We start from the raw sequence: 20994 nt of genomic DNA, 5'->3' as shown, positions 1-20994 counted from the left end.
ATTGTTTAGAGTACCCGCTATTAAATCCTTTATGGAAGGCCTTAAAAGAATAATTCCACCTTGATTGCCACCCTCTCCAGTGTGGAACCTAAAATTTGTTCTAACTAGACTCATGGGTCCCCCATTTGAACCCCTACACAAATGTGAGTTACAGTTTCTTACATGCAAGTAGCTTTCCTTGTCGCAATCACCTCCACCAGGAGAGTAAGTGAGATCCAGGCTTTAACCATACAAGAACCATTCTTAAAAATACATCCGAATAAAGTGGTTCTTAGAAGTAATCCAAAGTTCCTTCCAAAAGTAATCTCTGCCTTTCATCTTAATCAATCGGTAGTTACCAGTGTTCAAAAACCCTGATTCTGTAGCGGAGAGAGCCCTTCACACGCTTGACTTCAATTACATTATTACATCGACAGGACTAAAGCCTTTAGAAAAACAAAACAACTGTTTGTAGCTTTCTCCCCACCTCATAAAGGCAACCTCATCTCTAAAGCTGGAATTGCCAGGTGGGTAGTCAAATGCATTAAAATATGCTACCATAAAGCAAAACGCACATTAACAATTCCCCCAATGGTGCATACAATACGCACACTAGGGGCTTCCATGGCATTCTTATGGAACATTGCCCTAGAAGATATCTGTAAGGCCGCAACATGGTCTACTACACACACCCTCACCAAACACTATTGTGTAGATGTGCAGGCCAAGCAAGAAGCTTCTGTAGGCCAGGCTGTTCTTAAAACACTTTTTCAAACCACTGCAACCGATACAGCCAACCACCGCTAGGGGAGACACTGCTATACAGTCTATGCACAAGTATGAATTCTGAAGCTCATATGCCTCGAACGGAAAATGCTACTTACCAGTATGCATCTGTTCTTGGCAAGTAGAGCTGCAGAGATTCATACGCCCACCCGCCTCCCCGAAACCTGTATCTGTTCCAGTGTTATCTTACTTAGATACATTCACATGGATATCTTTTGTTTTCTTAAAAACTCCATCATTTCCCATCATGGCGAAAAACAATCTGAGGATGGAGTCTATGCCCATGCGCACTATCGTCCAAGGGAGGAGTCACCTATCTCGTGACTACAAAAGACTTCTTCCAAGACAATAACAAGGTGCAACCATCCGAGCCCAACACCAGATGGTGATCTATGCACAAGTATGAATCTCTGCAGCTCTACAGGCAAGAACTGATGCATATTGGTAAGTGGCATTTTCCCTACCGTTCTCCGGGCCTGAAGCACCATAGCATATCAAATGGATTTGCCCGCGCCATGATATGGTTCCCCACAATCTCTTAGGGGACACCTGGGTTAGAAGCTTTACCCTTCTCCGGGTCTGAAGAGCCATAACATGTATTTGCCTATGCCATGATATGGTTCTCCAAAATCTCTTTTGAGACACCAGCATAAGAAGCTATACTGTTCTCCGGGTCTGAAGCAACATCACATATGACATGTATTTGTAATGCACACATATACCCAGAAGGTTATATAGGCTGTGAATAACCAATGTTTGAATTTTCCTCAGGCATCAGACTGGATTTGGAACATTAGCAGCAGTCCCTCTGAGCACCTTGGGCAGCGCCTTACGACTCTGTGATGATGTCGACTCCGGTTATGATGTCAGTGGAGTCATATAAGTCCCCTCTGGCGCAGACGTCAGTTTCTTCCTCTTTTCCGCACTGCAACGCGGATCCAGGGAAGGGATACCTCAGCCCATTTTTTCTAGCCTACTTCAACAGTTTTTTGCTGGGAACAGTTTGCCTTTTATCCCATGTCGGCAGGCTTTAAGCCTTGTGAATCTTGTTACTCACGGCTGCTCCCGCTAGCTGGTTGAGGAGGCCGTACACGACTCCGCACCGCTTCTCCCCTACTTGCCGTGAGCCGGGGCATCGATTGTCCAGATGAGGGCATACTATAACTCTCTACATCTCATCAATGGGGGCCGCCCTCTTCTAGAGCGCCCTCGTGTCCCAAGGAGTTGAGAAGAGCTACTTTCTCCTAGTTTCGCTACTCAGGCAAGTTCCTCCTTTGCTGATATGTTGAGGAGAGTGGCTGCAGTTTTTGAGTTGGCTCTGCCTACCGTGTAGAAGTCTACCGACCCTCTGATTGATGTCCTTTATCAAGGCCAGATGGGGAAAAACCTTGTCTTCCACACAGTGAGGCCCTCGGGTGTTGAGTTTTTAAAATAATCTTCTTGGCCAAGGGACAAAATGCCACTGAGATCTACATGTCCTGTAAAATCTACTCGTCCCACCTACTCCCGTCCCTACATCATTTGTAAGGGCTGACAGAGAAACATTTAATATATTTTTGATTTATTAATCAATAAACAATAATACGCTTTGCAATAATGCTAAAGTAAAACTTGGCAAGTGATATTATCCCTTTTATCCAAACATATAGAAATTGTATAGAAATACAACAATAAATGATCTTGCATGGCAGGCTGCTCTAAAATTCACATTGACAATAATTCAATAGTTATGATAGATGTGGCCTTTTATGTCCGCACACATGCTTTGGACATCCTGTTGTAAGCCAGTGATCAATAGCTCTGCTGTGGTCATAATCCTCAAAGTTGGGTCATTCTACTTTAAGAAGCATTAGGTCTTGGAGAACATCTTGATTGAACACTGTTCTTAGTGGGTTATTAATGATATTCATTGCAGAAAACACATGTTCAGCTTCTGCTGTATATACACTGAATTTGAACATCATCTCCACAAGCTTTAATATATTAGTCCACGTGGAAGGGTTTGATGCTAGCAGGGTGGAATATGCAGGCAATACCTCCTAGGACTATACCAATAACATTTAAAAATCCATTTCAAAGTTTGCTCAAACTGACAAATAGAGGGTTTGGATTTTACGGCACCTAGAATACCAAGCTGAAGCTTGTGAGCTACACAGTGGAATGGCCGAAGAAAAGGAATGTCTTTCTTTATAAGCGCTGCCACCCCATTGAAATTGACAGCTATTAATGATGGGCCTGGATGTTCTGTAGACCTCATATCTGCTAAATCCAAAGATAACCTTTTGATTCCTTTAACTATGCCATCCAGAACACCTTGAGTATGTGCATGTTCAAGTGGAACAAGATCAGCAAATAGGGTGTAGGGTTTCCCACCATTGACTACTCTCACCAGCACAGTTTCCTGTTCAATGATGGCACTATCTGTGCTTCCGTCAGCAATAATGCAGATGAAGCGAGAATTTGAAACTATTTTTTTGATGTCCTGCCGAAGTATATGTGCCTCACATCTTATGAACTCTGAGGCTCTTTCACGGTTTCCATAATTTTCTCCTATATCCACACCTGCTTTCTTCATAGCCCTACATAAGGTGTCCATGCCTGAGAGTGGTTTACCTTGTTTTGCAATTAGGTAAGCATTGTTAAATAAGATGGTCAGTTTCTTTCTTTCTCTCTCCTTCAGTTTTTGCAGTGCTTGCATGATGAGGGGCTGCTCTATAGGGTCACTGGAATTTGAGGTACTCGCTGTAGGAGTCTGAGACTGCAAGGCGGTTTCTTTCATTTCCTGGCGGTGCCATGAAACACATGTCATGTACTTTACTAGTTTCATGAGCTCTGATTGGTTCAATGCATAACTTGTCACATCCATTTAAGAATGCATTTCTACCCGAATCCGAATAGCTGACTGCTATAGTAGGATATTTTTGGCAAATCGTGCAGTACATTTTTGGTCCTTCTCCCTCTGGACTTTCCTTCAGGGCTAGCCATGGCCAGGATTCCACCCAGTGTGACCGAAAACTCGTTTTCTTTTTTCAGCATCATACTTTTTTTTCTTAGTTCTGTTAGGATTCTGTACAGTGGTACTAGGCTCAACCTCAGTTGTTTCTTTTTGGTTTCCTTCTCCTGCGTTTTCTTTATCAGAGTCTTTGTTTTTTTTAATCCAAAGCTGAATAGACTTTGTTGGGACATTTTTGCCTTTCAGCTGGAGAAAGTGATCAAGTCTGAGGCTATACTTCATGCAGTTTAAACTCACTGTCCAGAAATGTTGAGCTATTTATGGCAACAGACGTTTCACAAAGGAGACTGCATTAAATCTTGAATTATACAGGTTTCCTCTTACACTTTTCCAAACTCTTTGAGAACCAAGGGTTGAGGCTGCCTGCTGCAATGAACTTCTATGCTGCTACTACAGCTCGTAGTGATTCTGTTTCATGCCAAGTTGTGAGCACACTGAACTGTCTGATGCTACACTGGCTGCATTCTAGACCTAGAAGCCAAGAAAAGATTTACACCAATAACAAGTATTTGAGCTTTGGAAAAGTACAAGCTTACATAGGCTATTCAAATCTACCATCTCATCATTAAAAAACAATAGAAGTTAAGTGTCATTGCCCTTGTTATAAAGGTGGATAACATAAATAAAGGAAATAATAAACAGAAAGAAAATAGCAAAAAGAAGGAACGAAAAATGATAATGAATGAAAGAAGGTAATTAAGAAAGAAGGAAGCAAAAAAGGGAAACTGCAAAAAAGAAGGAAGGCAAAAATCAATGAAAGAAGATGGAAGGAAAAAGGGTGTTTAGCTTTAGAATAAAAAAAAATTGTTAGTAAAAACCAATTCATATGGATACCTGACCTATAGTTCAATAAAATTGCTGATAATGAAACACCACAAAATGTGTTTTTTTTCCCTGGGCTAAGTTTTGAAAGAACATGAAATAGCAGCAATACACTACAAACGGAATTTACAACTACTTTAGAAGAGGCTTAAGTAATGAATAAATGAATGAATGGGTGTCTTATTGTCAGGCACCCCACAAGACTCACCTGGGCTTGCGAAGCGATTCTGCAGAGACGACAGGGACCCCCGCCCCTGCTCCCAAACAACCCCGCCGGGGAATAACACCCGTCACGGATTGGATGGATCCAGGGATGGGGGCCAATTAAGCTAGGGGAGTGGCCTTGGTGGATGGGTCGTAGGGTAGGGTCTTGGCACAGCTGAGGAAAGGAGAGAAGACCAGGTTAGGACGTGGTACTATTCCTGCGCTAGAACACCCCACAACACACATGCAGGAAGGAGCCCCTGGTCCCTGTACTCAACAAGACACACTCGTGCCGAACCAAGGATGAGGTCAGCAACGTAGCGTCCAGGTGCCTTGGAATAGAAATGAAGGAAAGCACTCCTGCGCAAGAACCACCAAGCAGAAACAAACAAAAGAAGGCGCTCCTGCTCGTAAGTGTCCAATACTAGGAGTCCAGGGTAAGCGATATAGCGCGGCCCTGTGCATGTTTCAGCAACGCTCCTGCGGCACATGCAATAGTTCAGCAGTGTTCCTACGCTTCTTGCGTCAGGTCACTAGTGCGCTCCTGCGCATATGCCAGAAGTAAGGAAAATAAAACAAGCAATGACTGTCACAGCGCTCCTGCGCTTACTGACAGTGAATTCAGCAGCGCTCCTGCGCCACTGCCAAATACAGGGCAACTCAGGGGAAGAGAAACAGCAGCGCTCCTGCGCGGCTGCCAGGGAAAGGGTTAATCCAGGTGGAACACGGCGTACTAGTACTCAGCAACCGGTGCAAGCGACAATGAAAGCCCCGCAATGTAGTCTGTGCTCTAGGGGCTCGGGGAAGCACAGGCCAGCGCAACACACGCTGTAGAAACAAGCGGCCAGCAAAAGTCACATAACGCATGCAAGTTCGGGAAGGCGTTACCGTGACTCGTGGTGCCGTGGTACTTCCAGGAAACAAAGGACAGAACAATCCGCCGCCGTCTGCTGGGCTCCATGCACAAATCCGGAATCAGAAGCACCGATCCGGAGGTGCTTCTCTCCTTTATGCGTAGTCCCCCGGAAGCGAAAGGATTGGCCAGAGGACTAGACCGGGACACCACTTCCGGCCGGAAGTGAGTATTCCCGTATGTGTGTTGTGGTGCCCGGAACGGCGGAAAACCGCCACATGACACTTATAATGCGCATAACTTAACCCCAAGGGGCATCAAGGCGCAGATAACAGACAGATAAACACAACAAAGCAGATAAATATAGTAATCGTTAATAAGCCAGGGAAAAGAGCCATGTCTTCAAAAGTTTACGAAAAATCACCAATGAGGGTTGGCTGGACAGTCCAGGCGGGAGCGCGTTCCACAGTTTGGGAGCCGAGAGGGAAAATGCTCTTCCTCCCCATCTCACCTTATTGAATCTAGGGACGGTGAGCAGATTTTTGGTGGATGAGCGAAGGGATCTGCTGGGGATATAGGGGATAACTAGAGATTTAATCCCTTTGGAACCTGATCCAAATACCGCCCTGTGGGCCTGACAGAGGAGTTTAAAAGAAATCCTGGCCTGGATTGGCAGCCAGTGGAGATCTTTTCTCGCCATGGTAGCTGATGAACACCTAGGCAGGTTGAGAACCAGCCTAGTGGCAGCATTCTGAACCACCTGGAGGCGCTGAATCGATTTCTTGTTAATACTACCATACAGCGCATTACAGTAGTCGAGCCTAGAAGATACCAGGGCGACCATTGACTGTATGCGTGCCTCAGGGGACAGATAAGGGGCGATCTTTTTTAGTGTCCGAATGATAGTACAGCAAGTGGCCACTGTTTTGTTGACCTGAAGGTCAAATGAGAGGGCCGGATCAATTATTACGCCCAAATTCCTGGCTGCTTGTGCCGGTTGGGGACAATCCCCTAGTGGGACAGGCCACCAATCTACCTTCCACAATTCATGACTCCCTCCAAATACCAAGACTTCAGTCTTCTCTCCGTTAAGCTTAAGATGGTTACGTATCATCCATAATAATACCTCTTCCATGCACGCTCTAAATTTAGGGGCAGAGTCTTGTGTCGGTCGGGAAGTGGAGACGATGATCTGAGTATCATCGGCATAAGAGAGTACCTGATACCCAAAGGGTCTTGCAATTTTAGCGAGAGGGGTCACATAGATGTTGAATAGTACAGGGCTCAGAGCCGAGCCCTGTGGGACCCAACATTGCACCGCCTGGGAGGGAGACAGAAATTTGCCCAATTTAACTCTCTGCTGTCTCTAATGCAGAAAAGAGGAAAGGAGATTCAAAGCGGAAAGGAGAGTCAAAGCGCTGCCCTCGACCCCTATCGCCCTCAACCTGTCGACCATGATTGAAGGGGACAGGGTGTCGAAAGCTGCCGTTAGATCCAACAACACCAACAGCACGGTTTGACCTCTGTCAACCTCTGATCTGATGTTGTTAACAACAACCTTGAGGGCCGTTTCTGTACTATGGGCCGCACGGAACCCATGTTGGGAGACATCCACCAGATTCTCACTCTCCAGATATGACGTCAGGTGACGATTGAGATGGGCTTCGAGTATTTTGGCCGGGGCCGAAAATTTTTCTAGACTTCGGGATTCAAGGAAGCCTTTTAAGGGCAAGGGTCTAAGGGGGGACAGGACTTAGTAGCGTCAAGGAGATTGTTAAGCTCTACCAGTGACATCATAGGAAAGTATGTCAAACGGGAGCAAGGACTTGTTTCGAGACCACAGACATGACCGGGGAATGAGGCAAAGATGAGGTGGATGTTGGCCAGGTGTTCAGCTCCAAATTTAGAGTTTCTAGGGCAGTGTGTATGTCAGCTATTTTTGTGTGAAAGAAGTTCGCAATGTTATCACATAGCGCCTGTGTCTCAACCACTGAATTAGCGGTTTTGGGTGAGGATAAGGAGTTGATGATTTTGAAGAGCTCTCTTGAAGATTTCAACGCGGCAGTGGTGTTATTGAAGTAGCTCTTTTTTTCCTCTATTATCGCCCTTTTGTATTCTTTTAAGGCCTGTTTATGCTGGCTCTTCTCGGGAGCGTTGGGTTGGGCGAGCCAGGCTCTTTCTTGTTGTCTGCACTTCTGCCAAAGCAATCTCAATAGTTCAGAGTACCAGGGGGCAGAGGGGCTCTTTCTAGCAGAATAATATTTTTTAGGAGGTGCTAGAGTGTACCTAATGCAATGGACAGCGGCATTGGAGTCTGGCAAGAGGGAGAAATTGACTTTTGCCAGAAAGGGGCTATGGAACTATTGTTGACCTCTCTATAATTTCTTCTGGTTTCCCATGAATTGCTATTTTTGGAGTCGGGGCAGAGGAAGGTATGATTAGACGGATTAGCTGACTCATTGCCCCATGCTGTAATGGGAGGAAGCAACATGGGAATGACAGATCAATGTGTGAAAAGAGGTGTCTGAAAGCCCCTTCAAGTATATTTTCTACATATCATTATTTTAGGAAAATAAAAATGTCTTGGCTAAAGCCAGACCTCAAAAGCAGTGATGACGCAACCATATCATACGACTTAGACATGCATGCATGATGAGTATGTCTATTTGTGCTACTTAAAACAAAGTCACAGTGAAGTTAACCAATGCTGCATTGTTGCAGAAGAAACATTTTATTACCGACCCAACAAACCTTAAATGGAAAGGGCTGGCTGAAAACTCCTATGAGAATATGTGTAATTTTAGTCAAATTCTCCTACCTCGAAAAAAATTATTTTATTTCCTACCATTACTTTGTAAAACTATAATGTAGTCATACAAGGATTGAGAAAGATCGAATGACTGTGGGGGCTGTGGGTGGCATAAACTGTGCAAATTAATGTACAGCTAACTAAAGGAAAGCGTGTGCACAATTAACTATCCTGCAAAAATGCACAATTCCAAACACCAACAATAACAAGTTATCAATCTTTGACCGGGATACAAATCTGCCAATGGCACACCAGCCAGCTCATGAAGTCCTTAAACCCTAACCTACCGTCTTGGCAAGAAAGTCTGCTTTGCATATACACTGGCAGGGCAGGCTTTAGGGCGGTGTGACCGGAGCATCGCACCGGGCACCAAGCTCAGGGGGAGCTAGTTGCGCTGTGACTAAAACTAGTGCTATTGTCCACCTTTCATTCCACAACATCAGTTATCCATCAAATAAATTATGTACAACAGGACTTGCCTGCACAGACGGCGTATGGATTGGAAGTTCCTACAAGAGACCTGAAGAGGACAGTGACTTATCAAGCCAGGACGCAAGCCCTGTTCTGCATTCTGTCCATCAACTGTTGTTTTTGCATCTGTCACCCCGAGTGGGACGGGTATTCTCCGACGTGAGTCTGTGCTCTCCATGCCACTAGAATCAAGCTATCCTGGCTGATGAGGGCTGAAAGCCCGAAACCGGTCCTAGGATGCTTGTTTCCAGTCTAAGGAGGACCTGGCTTGGCAGTTCGGGCTGGACTGTTCCCATGGGGCACAGGGTCAAGACTGATTTGCATATTGATAGGATCAAACTGGAATGGCATGGTGAGCAAAAAAAACGATGGATATAGGCCCTGATCTCTGTACTGGGGTGAATGTATGACTTTGTTCTGCATTCTGTCCATCAACTGTTGTTTTTGCACCTAGACACTGAGGCACTTTCCCTGCAATCCATCTCTTCACTGTTGGCGGTAGGGCAGGTCAGAGTCCAAGATGCATGAGCATGATTCTTACCTTTCATCCTTAAACTGGGAGTCTGCTTCATCCCTGAAAGGAAAGCACCAAGCTTGTAATGTGAGCCTGGTGTGGTCGCTTATGTTTTTCAGGATTTTAAATTGGTGCAAACATGACCCGAAGGCAATCGCTTCTAATGAACACCAGTTACATTTACACAAGGTTATCTTCATTTTATTTATGCACAGGCAGATTAAGGGAACTGACCAGAATCACAGGATGTTTAGCAACGCTGAGAATCGAACCTGGTCCCCAAGGTTTGAAATCGGCAGCTCTGGCTGTAACGGGGTGTGGGGGAGGGGGTGATCAGGAGCTGGTTTGGTGTGTGTGTGTGTGTGAATGGCATATGGATGGTGGTTGGTAATATGGTGAAGCAGCCCCACTCGATTTTCACAGTAGGTGACTATTTGTTCCTTTTGCCCAGTCATGAATCTGTGACAGGAGGCCCTGACCCTACCCCTTCTCATGCCCTGTTCTGAATACTGTATGTAGAGGGCAGTGTTAGCGCTGCGGTGGTAGCAGGTGCAGTGTGAGCGCAGTAGTTGTAGCAGGCACAGTATGTGAGGCTGGAGAAGGAGGTGCTATAGGCTCAGAGGTCAATGAAGTGCATTATAAAAGAATGGGAACTGTTATGCTTCACAAAAAGGATGCAGGGTGAATGAGACTGGGGGTGTGGTCAAAGTAGTAGCGGAAAAAAATAAAATATTGTTTAACCTTTTTTGGTCTTTCACCTTCATGTAGTACTATAATGGACAACTTTAATGAACATTAAATTCAGGTTATGAAAGCATCTGCCAGTTTCTGCTCTTATCCTCCAGTTTTACCACATTCCTGTAGCATGTATTGCTGCTAAAAGAGCAGAAGTGTGAAAGGTGTCACTTCCACTGATGTTGGTTGGGCAGAGCACACTACACTGAAGTCTGTGGCCAGCCTTCTGACTGACTATGAATCGACCTAGAGGTGGGAGACGCAGGAATGCTGGGACATAATTCTAAGGATCTTGACATGCAAAAAGTGAACACAGTTTGTGCAAATTTCAAAGTCTTTGTATCCATGATAACGACTTCTGCTCAGGGAGATAACATGACACAAGGTCACTTTTTTTGGTAGTTCAGTTATTGATCCTAGCGCTACCATAACTCATCTAGACCTTCCACTCCCTAGATTCTGCAGGTCATTTAAAACAAGGCTGGCTGGGAGTTCTATAATCTGAGGGCTCTGGCTTTGTTCTGGTATGTGGGTGCTTCTACCTGCTCTTTCTTCAAATTAATCCATCCAGCTGGAAACCCTCTTTCTTACTAGGAATTTCTTCATGGAAAAAGTCAGAGGATGTGGCTCAGAACATGAATAGCAACACCGCTGCATCTCCACGGTGGCACAACAATTCCATTTATTGAGCCATGCACACCAAACTGACCTGTTTACTGGAGGGCCTCGACTACTGGGGAAGGGGAATCCTTAAAAAGACACCAGAAAGTAAAGAATGATATAGCCACAAATCCACATATTTTCACATTTGAAGTGGGAGACCCTTTTAGCAAACTGGCTGCTGAAGTCTGTGCTTTTTTGTGAGAGGAAGGATGAATAGATAAGCCAGAATATCTACACGCCCCGGTAGAGACTTGCGTGACTCCACTGACGTCATAACCGGAGTCGGTGTCATCACGGACCCGTAAGACTCCATCTCCTGGCACACAGAGGGACTGCCAAAAGATTTCCTGATCCAGTCTGACTCCTGGGCAGAATTCAAAAGTTAAGGAATCTGCGGCTAGACTTTGTATCTACCAGATAAAATGTTACCGAAGGTAAGTAACTTGTTTGTTACACATCTCAATGGTACTCATTTCTGTTGGCCCTTAGAAAGATTTAAGGACCTGGAGGCATTTGAATATCTGACCATGAGTCTCAGGCTCACACAGATCCCTGCATCGGATACATTGGTCCACTGAGCCATCAGACACATCTGGGATTGATGGCTCCACAGGCCCATCTCTAGCATTCTCTCAGCTTCCAAGCATTGGGTAGCTTTTACTGTTACATCAGCCCATAATTTTTCCTCTTCACCTGGGCCTTGCAGAGCCTTTCTTCTCTCATGCTCTTTAGTTGCTAAAACGCCTAATGCATCTCAGCTTTCTTATCCTTATGGCATTGAGGCAAACTGGAGAGCTGGGCTGTCTTGGCCGGTAATGAGAGCGGTCATCATTTGGGAGTTCCACTGCTGGAGTGGGGGCCTTAACTGTACATACGCATGCCTTGGTCTAATAGCTTCCTGAGCTTATCCACTGAAAGGGGTGCAAGGTCTGACTGTTCAGCTTGCCTTCCACCTTTGATCTTGCCTCCCCCTGTGTTGCTCTTTTCTAATACCCTTCCCCTGGCTGAAACGATTATTACGCCAAAAATATACAACTGTCTGGAAATGGCGTAAACTTGAACTGAATGTGAAGTATACATTTTGTTCACCTACCCTTAACCAAGCCAGTTCCAGCCGGACAGTCTGCGTTATGATGTTATGATTATTTGTATAGCACACTAATCAACCATGAGGGTATCCAGGCGCTCTGCCGATGGATGGGTGAGTCTCTGCTTGATTTTTTTTTTGTAAGATTGGTCTAAAGCTTCTTGCAGAGCTCAAGAAGCAGTGATGAATCTTCCAAGTCTCTGAGCTTGACAGCTTGACACCTGACCACCATTTGTGGTCATTTATATCTGCCACAGGACTGTAGGAATAATTTAGCACAAGCTTGATCACCATTGACAACTAAGACATACAACGCCAAATAGAAGCATTTCTGTTTGTGGTGAAGGATTAAAGGCCATCATATACTAAGTATAAAATCTTATCAAATCCTTGCGTATTTAATGAGTCTGGCAAACAATGTGCTTATATACTCTTCAGTCAGGGTTCATCTGGATATAATCTCAAGATTTAGGAGAACTGAACGCTTAACCTCAACTCTGTTCTCCCAAAGAATTATGAAACAATTCATGAAAGGAGCATTTCCACTGTTTCAACATCCATCAGTTCCATGGGAGCTTAATTCTGTGCTGAGCCAATTAATGTTGCCTCCGTTTGAACCTATACATAAGGCCCATTTAACATTTGTGTCATGAAAATCAGCTCTTTTTTTTGGCTTTGACCTCTGCACAGAGATTAGGAGAACTTCAAGCATTCACCATCATGGAACCTTTCCTTAAGTTTTCAAAGAAAAAAGTAATATTTAAAATCAACCCCAAGTTTATACCCAAGGTTCCTTCTGATATACATTTAAATGAGCCTGTCATTCTTCGATCGTGCTTTCCAACTTCATCTATGTCAGCAGAAAGATTGTTCCATTCATTGCGCTTGCGTAGTTGCCTCCGGTTCTACAAAGACAAAACAAAGGGCATCCGCTCTTCAAGCCAGCTGTTTGTCTCTTTTGGACAGCCCAGACCAGTCCATCTCCTATCCAAGCAGGGGATAGCTTGTTGACTCTCTGCCTGTTTTTCCTTCTGTCACGCCAAGGCCAAGCACCCACAACAAGGAAAAGTGGGGGTGCATTCCACGAGGAGCATGGCATCGGCGGCGCTCTTTGCGGGGGTGTCCTAAAAAGATATCTGCCGTGCAGACACCTGTAAGAGACAGCACACATTCATGAAGCACTACTGCCTATACATGGACGCAGAAGCTGACCCAGCAGTGGGACAGGCAGTTTTAGAAACCTGTTTTGGTTAAGGTGAGCCTGCTTTTGCAATGTATTATAATGTGTACTGCTTGTAATTTGTTTCAAGCTTGTGAATACATAAAAGAACCAATGTTGGAGAAGAAATGAGTTACCTGTCACTCCAGTTCTCAAACATTGGTATGTTTTATATATTCACGTACCATCCTACCTCCTCCCGGTTCAGAGGCTCATCATATTATATGCTCACACTTGTGCTTTGAAATCTGACCTATGGTGGCCTTTAGTGAGAGTAGGATTGTTTGAGCTTTAACCTCTTTGGCTGATGTTTGGGTTCTTTCTAATCGGATGGATGTGCTACTAAATATAAAATGTTGTTTCAGGCCTATGTCCTTTTCACACTGTATTCTTTGTTATGTATATTGTAAACTGTATACTGCTGTTTTAATGTACTAGGAATTCCCAGCCTGACGACTGGGAGTGATTCAAGCATGTGAATACATAAATTATACCAATTTTGGAGAACTGGAGTTAGACATACAGTTTTACTGATTCATTCATATAGCATAATACACTCAAAGTATAATGTGTGGAAATGGGATTTCTGTTAATATTTATCATTTATGTATCACTAATTAAAGTGGAATTATTTGTTTTGATCCTATTAAAATCTCTTTTTCTAGCACACGTCAGAATTACAAAAAACACACTACTACATTTTTGCTTTCCTAACTGTTGATCACATAAAGTTAATTTACTGGTATTTATATTTTGTCTGCTACAAAAAAAGACATCCAAATATTGGCACATAATTCACTTCAAAAACTCTTCTCACATTTCAGTCAGAGAAAGAAAAGTAAACACTGATCCCATGTTAAAGAAGAAGCAGGAACTTGTCAGAAGATATAGCCTGACATTCAATCTCTGCTGTTGAAGAAATGCAAATGTGAAAAGATAAACACAGAATTTACAGGCATCTTTACTTGTTGCTTGGACTTTCCTGACCCACCAAGAAATGGCTTGCAATCCACCAGTGGGTCACAAACAACAGTTTAGGAAATACTGATCTAAGCCTTTCATAGTCCCTTCTGTCACGGCAGATTAGTAAAAGCTGCAACTTCTGGTTGTTTCTCCAGCTACTGAACCAACCAAAAAAGTGGCTTTGTGATTGATTTTTCAATAAAACAACACTGTTTTACCATATGTATTTGTCCCAATTTTACCAAGAAGCGTAACTGAGTCACCTGAAAGAGCCAGGGTAGAGCTAGGCCTTCTGGAGCTTTGGTTCATGAGAGATATTTACTTCCAACTTTTAGCTTTTGAACCCCACAAATGAAGTGATAGTGAGCTGGGAGTGACACATCACCCTATCAAGCCAGTTAAGATCTAGCAATTTAGGGAGTTTTGCCCTTTTGTCAGTCGTGGCTGTGTTTTCTGCTGGCTGGTCTTTGGACAAAGAGTCTCAGCTTTTCTGTTATTGTCATAGTCACTTGTCACACCATTCAATGCACTGATCAGCAGAATATGTCTCTTGGGTCCCCTGCAGATGAGGACCAGGCGCTGATAGTTCACAGCTGCGCTTGGGATATCTTGGCACTCTCTGACTTAGTTCTTCCTTGACTATGCCTAATCACTTTCAGCCTTGAGGGGGGCCACAGTGTCTTCCGTGCACTTCAGAGGCCCAGTGGGGCTGAAACAGCTTCACCACTGCTGGTTCAGGGTTAGTTGCTGGGAGTCCTCTAGGAGCATAGCGCAGCACCATTGAATCTCTGGCAGCTATCTGCAGTGCTCCTTTGAGATCGTCTGGTGGTGCCTGTCTGTGCCCAAGGGTTTGTTGCCACAACTCCAGGTGTGGTTGCCATAGACTCCAGAAATGAACGAGAATGGTGTAGCTTAGCTGTTTCACATATGTGGCATTCTCACTCAAGCCACATCCTGGTTTTGATGATTTCTTAATTTAGCACATATTCTAGTTAAACATGAGGGGTAACATTATTCAGTTTTATTTTAGGCAGTAAAAAGCAACAGGAATAGAAGACAGTGCTGCTTGAGTCGCTACGATTTACAGAAGATGGAACGGATTATCTGTGCTTATTCTACAGTTCATTGCAAAGATGTGGGCTTTCAAGATGGTGGGAGGGTGTGATACAAATGCAATGTTTGTTGATTGAGTTCCTTGTACTATCTCACTTGTAATTTGTACCTTTAGCCTCATGCGTATTGAAGTTTCTGTTACTGTCTCTTTGACAGTAGAATGCTTAATTCTTACCTCCGTACCCATCATAGAATTGCATTTAATATTCTTAATTGTGATAGCTGGAAAGTTTTCAATTCCTAATTGCTTTGTGTCAGTTTTTGATCCCACTTTGGTGCCTGCATGTAAATCATATTAATATTTTGTCTGTACAATGACGTCCTTTCCTCTAAACTTCTGACTAAATATATGTTTTTGTTTCTTGCATATCAAATCACCTGAGTCCGTGTTCAATCCTTAAGCTTGGCCTGGCTACCAACCTGTATGCCAAGAGTTTCTAGTGAGCTATGGCTAACTCCTGTCTATAACATAGCTGTGTAAAGTATAGGGGAAGTCAGATAAAGGGTTCATGAGACTGTTCTTCTCCTCCTGTCTCTCTAAAGTACTATACAAGGCTTAGATGCCTGTAATTGTATAGTCCTGTGTCTGGGAATCATATTGGTGGTAATGATGATCATTGAACTCATGCCACTGAAATCATTGCCTGTAGCTGGAGCATCTCATGCTAACTAATGCTAACTAATCACAACACACTTTGGCGCTTCCCATCTATACAGTTCATGGACTGAGCCTTATGCTTGTCTGACCAATTATCACATGTACATCTATTGGCTGCCCTGACTTTATGTATCACTGGTCTATATCCATATAATTATTTAATGCTGCATTTATTGTTTTAAAATAATTGTCTTCTAATATGTTTTCTTTTCGTTCTACAGACCAATCAAAGAAAGTAATAGCAAGTGAGAACGTTTGTAAGAAGGACTCTACTGTGATATCCATGCTAGAGCTGCACCAAAGAATGCAAACAGGAAGGCAATTCTATAATTGCACTGAGTGTGACAAGAGCTTTATAAGGAAACAATCTCTTCAACTTCATATGAGAACTCATACAGATGTAAAGCTCTTTCGCTGCACAAAGTGTGATAAGAGCTATCATCGCAAAGCATCTCTTCAACTTCATTTAAGAATTCATACAGGTGTAAAGCTATTTCAGTGCACTGAGTGTGAGAAAAGCTTTACTGTGGAGGCAAATCTTCGGCGTCACATGATAATCCACACAGGAGTGAAACCGTTTTCTTGCAATATATGTGAGAAGAGATTTACTCAAAAGGCACAGCTTCAGGGTCACCAAAAAGTCCATGAAGGACTGAAGCCTTTTTCCTGCACTGCCTGCGAGAAGACTTTTAGCCGAAACAATGCTCTTAAACAACACCAAATAATCCACACACGAGTGAAGCCCTTTCCATGTACTATATGTGAGAAGAGCTTTACTCAAAAAGCACATCTTCAGTGTCACCTAAGAATACATGCAGGATTGAAGCCATTTTTCTGCACTGAATGTGGGAAGAGTTTTAGTCAACGCAATGTGCTCCAGCAGCATGAGAGAATCCACACAGGGGTGAAGCCTTTTCAGTGCACAGAGTGTGAGGTGAGATTTACTCAAAAGATACAGCTTCTACGACACCTGAAAGTTCACACAGGAAAAAAGGAGTTAAGTGGGGATGTAACTGTACCGCCAAGTCAGAACTCCATACCGCTGTGATGTGGGTCTAATTGCATTAATTTAATAATAAAGCCCTGCATTCCAGAATCTACAATTATAATGAATATTAAAGAAAAGCATCACATGGAATAAATGGTTTGCCATTTTAATCCTCAATGCAAAGCTCTGGGCGGGTGGTAGGAGTAAAGTTTATTTTTTGAAAACATAAGTAATATTTACAAGGTTTATGTTGTAATTCTGTTGATGGTCTCATAACAGCAGCACTAAACAAAGGCCATGTAAAAAGGACCCAAAGTGATTTATTTGTGAACAGAGCCTCCAGTATGTATTGGTTTTCTGACATTAGTATGCCACACCTCACAACAACGTCCATGTCAAAAATAAGTCAGTCCAGAAAACCAGAGTAATTTATTGACAAAACTCTCTAATTGTGTTGGTGACGGAAAATCTGTAAATTGCAGTGTCTTAAATGAACAGTTTATTAAACTAGATAACATGTTCAAATTAGTGTAATTTCTCAAATTGTGATTACATGTGCATATTTGTATAGCACTTACTACCATTTGTATGCTTTCAAAATCTTGTCTAGGTTTAAGATTTGGTGAGTAACCAGAGTCAGACCAGTCTGCTTGCATTGTTTTTAGTCATGTTTTGAATTGTGTATCTAGATAGTATTTGGCAAGGTTAGAACAAACGTGTATTGATTAGTGAAGGATGCTATTTGATTGTGTTTTGCTATACCTGAGTGGAACCTCATGTTTCTCTATTACAGGATATCCATTATAATCATTGGCTCTGAATAGTCCCTCCCACATACGGGAACCCTGGAGTACTTTAATATATCTTCTTAAGTGTTGAGGTTTGCTACAAAGACACTTAAGAAAAAGACAGATTATGGAGCCTATATACCTAGGCTAGAATGGCCAAAATTATTCATTATGATGACAAAAATGGGCCAGAATAAGGTAAGTGGGGACAATTTGAGATGATTGGTAAACAGCATAAATTTCCCTCACAAGCCCTTTCTTATGATAACGATGAATGAGAACAGGGCAGAGAAGCCTCATAGGCTGTAATTATCTGGCTAAAAAAGAAACTGTGTCTTCAACAAACCAGAGACCTCGAGTATTCCATTATGCACAGCAGATGGTAGTTACTTCAGTTCTTTTTTCCGGCTCCTGCTGACAGGACCTAGGACTACTGAACTCTGCCTTTCTAAGGCTTTTCTCTTCAAAATTCATTTCTGACAGGAATTTGGGTTTTTTTCTATTTAAAAATGCCAACTTTATTTAATAAATACCCTTCCTTTGGGAGAAAGAAATTCAAGTTAGGCCCCGTGATGTCTGTATTATTTGTCTTCCAGCAAGTCATCTTTCAGAATATTATCATCACTGCAGGAAGTTTTCCAGGCGAACCCTACTAGATAAGGAGAAGATTCACCTTCAGGGCGCAGAAGAACAGCGCAGTATATACAGTCTGCAGCTGAGCCTTCAGAGCAAGGAGAGGGCTTCTACCAGGGCTCTGTCATCAACCTCTGGTGGACTTGGAACAGCAAAAAGAGGTGTTCGAAGCATGTGTGCTGTAGATGCACATGCTTTGCATACTCCTGCCATCTAGTGTTGGGTCCGGATGTCTGCAAATGGTTTTTTCTTCAAATTGTTTTCCAATCTCGAGGTAACATGACTCCTCCTTTCAGTGAAACTGCGCATGGGCATAGACTACTTTGTTAGATTGTTTTCTTTTTTGCCATCGGGTTTGAACGTGTATTGAAGCGCTCTGATTCAAAACTGTTAATCGGGATCCCTTTGGTACGTAGTTTAATCTACCCTCATACCGATGGTTCGATCGCGTTTTCCCCCTTCTGAGTGTTGAAAATTTGGAAAACTTTAATTATCCAGTCAGGAATTTGTAACCACGACTTTCGGGCCTAGATCATTTTCCTCTATCTACTTCCACTCGAAAATCCATCATCAAGTCTTCTGCCAATGGAACGGATGCCAATTCAATTCTGTCCTCAGTGCCATTCCAAATACTTGTGCACCAACCTTCATAAGGTCTGTAACCTCTGTCTCTCCCCAGAGCATAAAGAAGACTGCGACACTTGTCGATCATTCCGATCCAAAAAGTCTCTGCAGGACCGTTGAGCTTGACAAAGAGAAATGCAGCGGCAGTGTATCGAGGACACCCCTGATATGTTCAAAGAAGATATCGAACTAGAGGAAATAGAAGCATCGGCAACGGAAGAGGCCTTCTCTCTCCAGGACTCCGATTCGGAGTTGGAGATCGAAATAGAGTCCCATAACGTTCCAGCTGGACAGGGTGCTGTGAGTACCGAAGCCCACCAAACTCGCTACCACCGAACAAAAGGCTTTTGGGCCTCCACTGCCAACAGGCGATAGTAGGCACTCAGATTGATTCCAACTCCCCGTCTTACGACTCTGCATCAAAACAGCAAGTCAAGCCTTCCGGTTCGAGCCAAGACAACACACCTTCGATTCCCAAACATTCAGGCTCATAAGATAAAAGGGACAAATCCAGCTCAGCACCAAACATTTCACCACTGAAACATAGACGCTCCTCTAAAACCACCAGAGCCTATTCTAGAAACATTGAAGCAAAAGCTGGATCCAAAACAAAAGTAAATTCATATCAAACCTTACACTGAGCACATTGCAACTAAGCCAGTAATACCTTCTTTCAAAAAGAAAATAGACACTGAATGCAAGAGCCCTCTCAAAAAGAAAAAGGACATGGCTACTAGTCCTTTCAACATTTCTCAAACCCCTCCACCTTCTTCACTAGTACCTATTATACCAGCTTCAGAACATCTACACACCACACCGACAGGCTCTCGAAATGCAAATTCTGATATAGGAGATGATGATAATGATACTTATGATCAACCACAACCAGATCTTTGGGATGACTACAATATAGATCCACTTGTAGACACAGACCCGGATCTGTATCCGGCTCAACCTTCCCCTCCTCATGATAATACTGCATATATGGAGTTTAATTGCTACGGCAGCCACTTGCCATGGAGTGACTTTACATAAAGAAACCCTAGAAGTGGATTTCCTGTTTGAATTTCTAATGTCTTTAAAGGGCAAATTCATAAACTTCAGGGGGGGCACCACCTCCAGATAAAGAATTAAAACTAATAGATGCCTCTGGGAAGAGAGTAGCTGCTCAATCAGCCAACCATTGGCGTACAGCCAATACACAAGGTCTATTTGCTAGGTATGATGGGGCACACAGGGAAGAGATAGAAGAATTATTGCGATATCTCCCAGAATAACACCGGAAAAGAGGGCAGGAAATAGTGCGGTAAGGAAAACTTATTTCCAATTCTTCGATCAGATGTACGTTAGATACTGCAGCTGGTGGAGTCAACACAAGTATTCTACTTAGGAGACATGCATAGCTCAGAATTCCTGGTTTCAAACCAGAAGTTCAACAAACTTTTCTTAATGCGCCTTTTGATAAGGAACACCTCTTTGAGCCTCACCTGAAAAGATGAAAAGGACACAGAAGTGGCAAGATCTATGGGAGCACTTTAGTTTCCTTCTACTAGAGGTTCCTTTTGTCACTCTTTTTACAGAGGAGGCTCCAAAACATAATACCACAGATGCGGGTGCATCTTCGTACAAAACACAGACATCATCCTCCCCCTCTAAAGGATTCTGTAGGATTGGATATAGGGGAAATTATTTTAAAGGGAGAGATAGAGGTACACCAACACGCACCTCCATCCACTAACAAGCAGTGACTTGCTATCACTTCCCCAATCATTTATTTATTTATTTATTTTTGAGATTTGTGAAGCGCGAACGAATGCCCGTGGGCGTCTCGGCGCTGAAAACTCGAATTGTGGCTCTTCTAATATAATTCGTGAGGGTTACTGGGTGAACAGCCAAGTCTTTAACCCTTTGCGGAAGGAATAAAGAGAGTGACTTAATCTAATTGGGAGCGGAAGTGAATTCCAGAGTCTGGCTGCCGTGACTGGGAAATGTCTGTCACCCCAGGAAACTGTTGGGAGGAGATTACAACAGTCTCTTCCCGTTTATTGATGTTTCAATAACAGACAAATGAG

At 43.3% G+C, this 20994-nt stretch overlaps 1 protein-coding gene across 4 annotated transcripts in view; it reads left to right on the top strand.

Moving 5' to 3' along the window:
* The window catches only part of LOC147700304 (uncharacterized), a 123082-nt gene extending 105680 nt beyond the window's left edge, over window positions 1-17402 (top strand). For 3 of the 4 annotated variants that reach the window (XM_086935673.1, XM_086935672.1, XM_086935670.1), the window contains one exon: window positions 16111-17394. In XM_086935673.1, the coding sequence (XP_086791799.1) occupies window positions 16111-16937 (827 nt within the window). In that variant the 3' untranslated portion in view covers window positions 16938-17394. Of the gene's footprint in view, window positions 1-16110 lie in introns of all 4 variants that reach the window. The other variant, XM_086935671.1, reaches the window with a different exon arrangement.
* The last annotated feature ends 3592 nt before the right edge of the window (window positions 17403-20994 follow it).

This window comes from Lissotriton vulgaris, chromosome 8, assembly GCF_964263255.1.
Source record: "Lissotriton vulgaris chromosome 8, aLisVul1.2, whole genome shotgun sequence".
NCBI classification, from domain to species: domain Eukaryota; kingdom Metazoa; phylum Chordata; class Amphibia; order Caudata; family Salamandridae; genus Lissotriton; species Lissotriton vulgaris.
Note: the sequence above shows the minus strand (reverse complement) of the source record. Positions and strands in the feature narration are given on the sequence as shown.